We start from the raw sequence: 10929 nt of genomic DNA on the forward strand, positions 1-10929 counted from the left end.
ATCAAATATTATACACTTATACTGTTAACTGAGTCATCTTCTCATTTGCTCAAAAGCAAACTTGTGCATCCATTAATTGAAATTGGCTCAAATTAAACGGTTCTAAAGAAAGAGTGACCCATTTACTATCTTTGTTTCTGAGAAGAAACTAAATGGCTTATCTACAATAAAAAGGTTAAACAAGCCTTTCTTTAAACAAGAGCATTGTTTCAATTTTCTCCAAAATCATATTAGTTTGTTTGCTACCCTTTGTTGAGCAGGTAAAAACACAAAATATCACATTCTTGTTGGGCCCTAGCAGCAAAGCAAAGTGCTGCAGAGGTTTATTAATTCATGTCCTAAATTGCATACGGAGGTGGCCATTTTGGATCAAACTTCAACAAAGTCCTCCTCGGGATTTTGACCTTTCTGCTTCATTTTCAGCCACTAGGCAGCTAATAATAAACTGCCATCGACGATGCATTAAAAGATTTCTACAAAGCTGGAAGGTCTGTTTTTGCTTCTGAAGAATTAGAGCATATGACTACTCATTGCATTATAAATGTTGGGTTCTGCAGGGAGTGGTTTCCTTCTCCTTCACAGGGTGGCAGGCTGATGGGATCCAGCTGTTGCTCATCACCACCAATCTGCAAGGTCCTTAAAGGGGAGCGGCTTCCCAGAGTCAGATGCCAGATGGTTCCGCTTCTACAGTGGTACTCTCTAGCTGTCAGTGCTGTATTCCCAGTGTCCTCTTTGTTCTGACTCCTTTTCATCTGCTCCTTCCTCTACAGTGAACCCGAGCTGAATACTCTCTGAACTGGACCCACCTGAAGAATCGGATCCTAGCTGCTCTGTTTGGCCTTGCACCTGGGTGCGTCACGCCCGCCACTCAGCTGCTGCCTGTCCGCCCTCAATCGCCTGCTGGAACTTCCCCCATCTGGAAAACCACCACACCTACTGTTGGACCCCATGTACTCTCCTCTGCTTACCTACCCACAGACCGCAAGTCACCATCAGGTTACTCCATCATTCCCTTCATTACTTCCCACTTTAACCGCTCGCCCTTTGCAGTTCCTCCGCTGGCCCGGTTCCTCCCTGCTGTCGCAGATTGACGCCCCTCCACACACTCTCCAGCACATTCAGTTACTAAATAAATCTGTTAAAACTGTTTGGGTGTCCGTAGTTGTTGCTTGCCTTAACAGTCCTAGAAACCTCGCATTATGACAATAAAGAGCTTTCACCTCATAAGATCCTCGACAGCTGACAGCAGTAAGCTAAATATACATTCTCAGGCTGTTTTTAAACCATGAACAGCAAAGAAGAAAGGGAAAAAAATGCTGCTTCCATCTAGAAAACAGCTAAATTGTGAGAAACAAAGGAGCAGAACTTGACCCAGTATCACACATGCTGCCCGAGCGTCTAACTCCTGCACCTGAAATCCATCACATGTGACAAACAAACGTCATCAGTAATTCCAGACACTGTTTGCTTTGCTACTTCTGATTCAAAGTAAACATTAGGACTATCATAACATAACATTTCAAACTTCACACCTATAATACACTTATGTAAAAATAATTATTATGCAATATAATTTTGCTGAGACTTTCAACTCTGGTGCTTCTAAATAAAAGACTGAACCTGAAGTCACTGTTTTCTGTCATGTTGACTATGACATGCTGGCGCATTCAGGAAATGAGGAGGATGTTGTGGAACATCAGGTCACATCACAGGTGGTCTCAGCACCGTCAGTTACCCTCTGTTCATCCACACATACTCTCTGCTACACTGCTGTTAGCATAGCCTATTGTGAATGCCAGGGCTAGTTAGCATCGTCACTAATGACTGAAACGATTTTCTTGTAGCAGTGAGTTTTTCTCTGCCAGTAACACATTCAGAAGTGAGTACATAAAATTGATTGACAGCGCTAACACCCGCCTCCTGCCTCTCATTGGCTGTTTTTGGAGCAGTGCATCAGGGAGGAGATTGAGCTTTTCACAGATTATCTGTCTCAAACTCTCACAACATGACAGCTTTACCAAATATGTAAAAAACATATATTTTCAAAAGTTACATACTGCAGCTTTAACTGGCAGAGCTTGGAATGAAATTAAAAAGAAGTATCTCACTTAACGGAGAAACCCTTCTCATTACAATGAGATGCAAAACTAGATAAAATGAGAAAACTGAAAAACGTCATTAAAACCAAACTATCTTCTCCTTTAAATAAGAAAGGTGGCAACAACAAAACAGCAACAAGTGCAATGTCTAACCAGCTTTAAGTGGGACTTCCCATCGAAAGTCTGGATCAAAATCTCAGAGCTGCAAACCATGTACCGTCGGCGACAACTTTTAAAAAACACATCTGTTTAGAAAAAGAATGCCAAAAACTCTAATCTACTGACACAAAAATCATTCTAGCTGCAGTTCCTACATCCAGTATCCATCTCTAAAATGACATTAGTAAATGGACAATTATATGTGCTAAATCCTAATGATGTGAAAATAGAGCATAGAAAAAGAGAAAAGTCAAACAGAGAGCTACATGGCTGCTTGCAAGCTAATCAGTCCATGCAAGGCTATTTATGCTACCGTTGGTAACATAGTCCAAGAGCTGATAAGTCACTGACTTTCTCAAATAGACATGAAACATTTCTAAATGTCCAGCAAAGACCATATCAATAATTTAGCATTTGTGTGTCTGTCTGCACACAAAAGAATGCTGTATTCCAAGAAGTTTAGAAGATTTTTCATTTAATTTAGCGTCAGTTCACTAATAAAATATTGTCTTAAGGCTCTTTACAAAAAAAGTTAATTAGTCGTATAGACAAATACAAAGTTAATAGATTCCTTCCAAATTGTTCCAACTAGTCAAACAATTGGTTAATTTTTTTATTTTTTCTAAGAAAACCCAGCAGAATGCATGTAGTCATTGACTAGCAGCATTAACTCCTACAGTCTACCTTCACATCTAGATAGACTTTTCCAAGCATAAACCATATACAAAATAACGGAAATTAAATCTTCCAATTAGAGGACAACTACTCAAGCCAGTCGCCATGCATGGTGTAAAGACTTGACAGAGACATGGTCAGGGACATGATCCTGCTACTTTGTCTCAGTGAAATGCATAACATGTACAGCATCCAAGACCTCAAGAAGAATCATTAAAAAAAATATTTTTGACCACAAAAACGAGCAAGAAAAGTTTTTAAAATGGATGTAACAGAGTTACCCCAACACGTTGCCATGTTGTGTGCATCTAACCTCACAGAACACGCTTATTATTCCTTGTTCATATGCTCACTTCTGACATTTGATCAGTCACAGAAGTACTAATATGTATGGAACAAATCTAAGAATGAAAGCTTACTTTTGCCCTTTGTGTTTAATGCAGTCTTTGAAGTCTGGCAGCAGAGTTTTGATCATACTCAGAAGTGGACTGGACTCAGTACACTAGAGGATTAGAGGCAGAGTGTCCTTTTATTTGACCTGAGGTGGTTCTCCATTGGAATTCTTTGAGCAGTCTGCCAAAACAGACATTTCCCTGCAACACAGATAAATAAATAAAGATGACCACACTGCTGTTGCCATGCTGTTTGCTTTGTGCTGAGCCATCAGCAGTTACCAGTAACCGTGTATTGATCTACATTCAAAGTGCACTTAGCAGGAGTGCTGGAGAATTAGAGAGAGAGCAAAGCAGAGGAAGATGAAAGACAGTGGAGGAAAAGGAGGAGGACAGTAAGGGGACAAACAAAAAGCGTGGCTGTAAATTAACAGTCGTCGTTAAAAACTATGCATTTAATATGCTAATTTGCAATGTTTCTAATTGACCACTCAAAGTACAGAGAAAAAGACAAGAAAACAAGATAAACATGATGGTCAGATGGAAACAGCTGCGTAAAGATAAAAAGGTCGAGCTGGTAAAAATAAATGAAAAAGACTTCTGTTTAAAGCAATCATAATAAAAAGATGAGTTAAAGTCTAACTCAGTTAATGAGTGTGATCATTAAAACTTCACCTGTCACTAAGATCATGTGACAAAATCAAAATTTTGTTCATCATCTAATTTAATGGCATGAAGATGCATGTTGTGTGATGTGATGCAAGATGGATGCATGTTCATACAGATCATATTCAATGTTTTAAATCTCAGGTATTACTACGAACTCTTGTTTTTTATTAATTATTATTAGTTTTCTTTAATCTCACACCATGATGGCTTTGTCATCATTACGTAACCTAACTGAACAACACGTTAGTTTATTGTTTTTTCTATCAACTCTGAATAGGAGATGTTATTGTTAGAGGTGCATAAATGAATGAGTTTATGTCCATCCAATCTAACAGTCAGCTTTTTTTCTGATGCATTTTCATCAGAAAAATTAACTGCTCCTTTAGGCTCAGTCTTAAACTTTGATAAGCAACTTTAGGAGAAGACAATATAATACCGAGTACGGTACTTTGAGTACAAGAGGGGCAAAAGCACCAGCAAGACCAAAAGGCTCAACAAATTTTGTTTGGTCTTTTTTTTTTTTTTGTTAAAATCTGTATCTGTTATGGAACAACCTGGAAATCTTCCACCTCTGATAGAATACATCAACCAATATTAAAACACACACGCCCACGCCCGCGCACGCACACACACACGCACTGCTAATTGTCCAAGCCTCTAATTAAAATATTAAAGACAGTTTGAACATTTCAACTCCCCAATCATTTCAGGTTTATTTCAACAAAACAGCAAAATTCTGTCCTACTGTACAGCTGCGTCTACCACTGTTAGTGTTTCCCCTGTTGTGCATAATTAACAACCACTGAATACAGGAAGACTCACAACATATAATTACAATGCAGAAAATGAATGATTAGCAATGTAACACATCAGTAACAAAAATACAAACATTAAGATAGACGGAGGTGGAGTTTATTATTACATGAAACAGGAAATGTTTAGTCTGATTTATTGAACATCAATCAAAGCTATTCAGGTTTGCTTTGTCTGCTTCAAAAATATTTTTACTGGCAACAAGAATTAAAAATGTCATTAATTTGTCATGCATGTATGGCATTGTAGTCTTGTTCTGCAGAAATAGACAATAAGGTATAACTTTTATATGTAATTGTTTCCATGATTCTAAATGTTAATGTTACTAGTGACAGTAAAAGGTGATTACAACATCTGTGTGTTGTAATCACCTTACAGAGTCTGAACTCCATGCATTACTTTCTTCTGTTATCTCCAAGACAGGGTATGCAAAACCCTCCTAATCTTTTTAAGGCTAGTCCCTTACTGGCAACCACAACATCTGCACTGTGTTGACTTTTTTGTTAACAAAAAAACAAAACACATATTTCCCCGTTTTCACACCATGAGAAATGATAGCTTGCTAGAGGCGTGGACTACCGTTTGTTTGTGACGGATGTAATGCACCAGTTCGACGCTATGAAGCTTATTAGAAGTTTCCTGTGCTGTAAACAAATCTACTCCAGTGCAAAGAAAGATGAGTCAATCCAATCGCGGCAGCTGTTAATGTTCATTCAATATTTTGGAAGTGTGACCAACATGGACTGAACAGTTTCTCTGACTTCCTCCGCTGCCATTGCTAAAACTACATGCAGACTACAGTTCTAAAACGGAGCAGAAAATTGACGTCATTGTTTATGATTTCTTCTGTTCACCGATTGACCCGGTCCAAAAAAAAAAAGGAGAAAAAAATGACCAGAGAAATCCACTTCAATGGAAGAAATCCCAGATGGAACAGTGAAGGGAGATGAGAGTCGAGCGGAATTGCATAGAAAGGCAATGACCAGGTTGCTATATATAGCTTCACTTATTGTTTTATGGAAAGCTAAATGTGTGCAACTTTACACACAGAGCCACATAGAGATTCAGTGCATTCCTTATTATTTACTGAGTCAATGTTTAAGAACAGAAAAGACATTATTCCCTCTCATAACTCTGACAGCATCTGAGTCTTTGTTCATACTCTACCAATATCCTCCTTATTATCTCGTCAGCTTTCCTGTTGCTTTCGCTTTGAGGTGCTTTAGATTCTCATACTGAAGAACTTTTGTCCTGTGGAGGACTAATGCAATGACCTGAATTTCATCACTTCAACTCTTTTTATTTAAATTTTGCTATCTCCCGACTTTCCCTGCATCTTCTGTTTAGCTGTTCACCCAGTCAATTCAGCTTCCAACCTACATCAAATCCAAGGCAAAAACAAAAGCTGGAGAAACATTAAACTGCCGTCATTGATCTCATATGCAGGAACTCAGGAATCAGATCAGCTAACAGGTTTTGCCAGAAGATCTGCACTCACACTGCAGCCATGGCACAGAGGCTACCCCATGCTGAGGAGGCAACTCATGGCCTGCTGAGAACCAGTCTGCATAGTAACCAAGAATCCCACCATTTATGCAGAAGCTCTGTCATCAACTTACACTTAATTTCCTGTAATGAGGATATGCAGCAGCAGCTAGAAGAACACAAAGACGGAACAAGGCGGTGCAGTAACTGTATGACAAATAAAAATAAATGTGTATTCAGACAACTTCCATTATTAGAGAAAGTGAAGAAACCAGAAAAAGTAAAGCTAAACTACTAAAACTACCAAAGAGATGAGGCAGATATTAGGCAAAACAACTTATTTATGCTGCACTACTCACAGACAAGGCAACGCGACACGCTTTACAGAACATCACAGGGAAAACAGAAAAACTTAAAATTAAATAAAAATTATACAGGCCTTAAAATACTCAAACAAGTGTTGTTAGTTCATCTCAATATTAACTGTTGCACTGGTGTGCTTCTGCTAAATATTGTTTGATTTTATTTTTTATTTTTAGTAAGAACATCTGACCAGATGGAATTACCCAGAAAGAAAAAAATCATAAGCTTTGTATTTTTATATGCAAACTGCATAAAGCTAAATCTATTGGCATTGTTCAAGGATAATGCAAAAGTGCCAAATATTCTTGGAGTCATCATTCATCTGTTAAATATTAGGGTGCACTGACCGCAATTATCTGGCAGATCTTCAAAAAGCCTAACGTGTCCATTTCCACTTTGTCCGATACCCTATAGTTTTTATAACTGTGTTATGAGGCCACAATGCTCCTTCAATGTTCCAATCTGTTGTTGGACTACAACAATTCAGAAATACTCAACAATATTCATGAAACAATACAAACTTGTTTTATCTGCACACAAGATAAACTTATATAAATGAAGTTTAGATGTGACCTGGGGTCCTCATGGGAACAGTGGCTGTTTTTCAGATAAGATCTCTGGAAAAGATCAGTTTCACATCCAAGTATTGGCAGATCTCTGATCACACAAAATTAAGAAAATCAGGGAAAGCAGAAAAATGACATCATAGCACAGTAGTTCTGCTCGACTGGTCTCAGAGCCAAAACCACAGAGCGATCCCGCCTACTCACTGTGAAGACAGTGAATACAGGTTTTCCTGTGAAACATGAGTCCAAGTCATTTCTAAATCATTACTATTTTTTAATAGTAATGTCTGTAAGACTGGATGTTTTGTTGTGCATGTCTAAAATAATAAAAAGAAAAAGCAAATGCCAAGATGCACGCCATTGGCTAGCATTTGTAAAGGAGCCGATCCTTTTATTTACCTTGCTGCTGATTGGCTGTACCCTCCAAAAGCAGAGGGCATGAACACTAGCTGTGGTAGTGCTAAGACAGTCTGCACTGTGCAGATTAAGGTATATTTGATTTTTAAACTGTTAAAATAGAAACAGTTTAAGTAAGTCAGGTAAGTGCTGTTGTCCTCCCAATCACTACCATCTTGTAACGCCACTAACAGCTGACTGTGAAGTAGGGGTGCACTGATTTATTGGTGACGATCTCCTTAATTTTGATCACAGAGATCAGTGATTGGCCGATTTTTACATGTGAAGAAGATCTTATTCACCAATCTCATCTACCTCAGGAAAGGTCTAACAATCAGCCACTGTTTTCTGCTCTCCCAAGAGAGACGTTTGACTGATAGACTAGACCACCAGGTCATGTTTAAAGTTAATAGTGACCCCATTGATGCCAACTCAGCAATTTTCTTGATGTATTGGGCAACATTTCAGAGAGAGAAAAAATTGGTATTGGCCAAAATTGGAATCAGTAGGGTAGGCTTAAAAATAGGTAAATAAATAAATAAATAAAAATTGGTACTCAGTAATCGGCCAGAACGCTGCAATCGCTGCACTTCTATCCCTTCTGTGAAGAAGTAGTGAAGAAATGAACCCACTGAATGTATTGAACAGATTGGATTCTATTATGGTACCAGGCTGGAAGTATTGCAGAAGCAGTCTGTCTGACTCTCAGTTGTGGACATGGAAGGGAACGGAACAACTAAATGTCCTCAAACTTCTAGTCCTATGAGTTTGTGATGGGGAAATTAACTCACCTCTACAGATTTGGTAGATTTAAATTTATGTGTGCAGAGATTTGTAATGATCAACAGTTCACTTTTTCATAAATATATTAGTGTAAAGTTGAATCTTTCCATTTTCTCTGGCTATTCAGTTTGATGCTTGTTCTTCACATTATGTGAAGCTGGATGGAAGCTACACACATACATATGGCCAGCTGCCAACTGCGGGAATGGAAACTCTCAAACTCAGACTGGAGCAGAACACACAGGACTGCAGAGTTATGGGTGATTGTTAGTGTCTGATGTTTGTGTTAGTCTCTAAAACACATCATTCACTGTACAAATAGTCAAGTGACTCAGTGGAAATGCATGTGGTGCAGTGCAGCCTTAAAAATCAACACATGTATTAATCCCAGAATTTCCCACCAATAATCTTGTTCTGGAGATTTTCGAGCATCAACGCCACTGCAGTCAGTCAGCTCCCGTTTCATCAGCTGCTAACGGCCTCGTAAAAAGAACAAAAAGTGTCTTTGTGACAAATCTGCCATGCATATCTTGACAGAGAAGCAGACAAGTTCACAATAAACTGCATATCGGCTTACATAAGAAGTCTTAGAACATTTTGTATGTTTGCCAGTGGCTTCCCTTAAAAAGCCCGTAGTCATAGGAGCAGTGGCTTCACGTGACGATTCACGTGTGGCATGCTGTAAAGCAACAGCTCCTGTCTCTTGACATGCAGCCCATCAGCTGATTTCACTTGATTTCACCTGACTGCAGGAAACAAGCCGAGCATCGTCCAAACTCAGTGAAGTGAGGCAGCTGCAGCAGGCTGCACCGCACTGCACCGCACCATCCCGCCCAGTACACCAGTACATACACACACCACCACAGACAGGCTGGATCTTCCTCAAAACTCCACTTTGGAACAATGGTACTACCGCTAGCTACACTATACACCTTCACTATCATTCACCATCCTTCTTCCTTTCTTTTCCTCCATCATGATATTCCCGCATCTCTTCCCTCCTCCTGTCAGCAGGATGCGGACTCCCACACCAATGGCTTGTATGAAGCGGGGCTGTCATCTTAATGCGGTAAACTCCCTACCATCCACCCCGCACCGCACACAGACGCAGTGAACACCCAGCCAACAGCCGCCTGCGGAGGGACCTGAAGCAGACTTACTGTTCGCAGGAACTGGATCTCATCCTCTCCTTCTCCCAGGTCAGCCATGGTGAGCTGTCTCCCGGATTGAGCCTGCAGAGTGGGATCCAGGCTGGGGAACGGGAATGATGCTGCGGCTGAGGCGCTGAGAGCCGGAGCGGAGGAGGTCCCAGCTCATTGGATGGCGCGCGCCAGGCGGAGGAGGAGCAGCCCAGGTGTGAGCGAGCTTGTGCGCGTGCGCTTTATTGAACAGCCTGCGCTCTCTGCCGGAGGACGTGGGAAGAGCTCATATATATATATATAGGCAACATATTAAATAAAGAAAAGAAACATTACAAAAATACCAATTCTATATATGTTCAGAAATATATTTGTCATGATGTGTACTAGTGGACCCAAAAGCAGCAGGCAAGACTTAAAGTTCTGTGTATTTAATGAAAAAAATGAAAACAAGGAACCAACTTACAAAAAATCCAAAGAACCAAGAAAATCCAAAAACAGGGCAAAACAGAAGACAGGAGGAGGTCCAAGTGAACCAGGGAATAGTGATGTGATGAACTGGGAACTACTGACAGAAACTGAGAGGCTTAATACAGGGAGGTTGAGTGTGAGAACAAAAGACCAGGATTGATGAGCTAAATGAAAAGTAGAGCAGGACTCAGCTGAGGGTAGAGGAAGAGGAGAAGCTGGGAAGATACACAGTGGAAGAAGAGAAAAGGAAAACACAAGGGAGAAGGGAAAGAAAACACTAAGACTAAACAAACATGATAAACTAGAAAGAGACAAAGACAGGAGGGAACTATGAAAGAACCACACAGAAACAAGGCTGATCAAACTATAAAAAGAACTAAGGAACACAGAACTAGAATAAGTAGGACTAAACAAAGAAATAACGGAACTAGAATCTCTAAAGAATGATAGACATAAACTCAGATGTAAAAGAATAACAACCTAGAAAAACAAGATTGCTAGAAACAATACGAGACTGAAATAAAGAAATAAATGAGAAAGATTTAACAAGAAATCAGTAGCAACTAATAATCAATAAGAGTAAAACAAAAAGGTGAACTAAGAAATAACTGATTAATAAAAAGAGGAACAGCAAAAACATAGAACACAAAACCAAACCCAGAGTCTTGAACACAATTTACAAAGACTGGTGTTACTTCACATGGCCAGATTCTAAATTTTCCAAAAGGTTCCTGATGAAACAGTTGGCATGACTGGCTTCCATCAAGAGTTTCCATTAGAGGCATTTGCTTGTCTGGAGCTCCAAATGTCCATTTTGTATTCCTTTAGATGGAGAAAAAAAAAGAGCCATCCAACTTCCTACACAGTCTTGTGTAAAACATACAGTTTCAGTGGTTCATGAGGCCCACTGAGGCCCAGT

At 39.6% G+C, this 10929-nt stretch overlaps 1 protein-coding gene and 1 long non-coding RNA gene across 8 annotated transcripts in view; one reads left to right on the plus strand and one right to left on the minus strand.

Annotated features, from left to right (window-relative positions):
* The window catches only part of ryr2a (ryanodine receptor 2a (cardiac)), a 148595-nt gene extending 138856 nt beyond the window's left edge, over positions 1–9739 (minus strand). For 5 of the 7 annotated variants that reach the window (XM_028027114.1, XM_028027112.1, XM_028027107.1 and 2 more), the window contains exon 1: positions 9561–9739. In XM_028027114.1, coding sequence (XP_027882915.1) covers positions 9561–9608 — 48 coding nt within the window. In that variant the 5' untranslated portion in view covers positions 9609–9739. The remainder of the gene's footprint in view (positions 1–9560) is intronic. The other 2 variants (XM_028027113.1, XM_028027111.1) reach the window with 1 other exon arrangement.
* Positions 534–1147, plus strand: LOC114150611 (uncharacterized). Its single transcript, XR_003596787.1, has 2 exons — positions 534–692; positions 771–1147. It is a non-coding gene; the product is annotated as an uncharacterized LOC114150611 (long non-coding RNA).
* Positions 9740–10929: the final 1190 nt, after the last annotated feature.

The sequence above is a fragment of the Xiphophorus couchianus genome, chromosome 9 (assembly GCF_001444195.1).
Source record: "Xiphophorus couchianus chromosome 9, X_couchianus-1.0, whole genome shotgun sequence".
Lineage (NCBI taxonomy): Eukaryota > Metazoa > Chordata > Actinopteri > Cyprinodontiformes > Poeciliidae > Xiphophorus > Xiphophorus couchianus.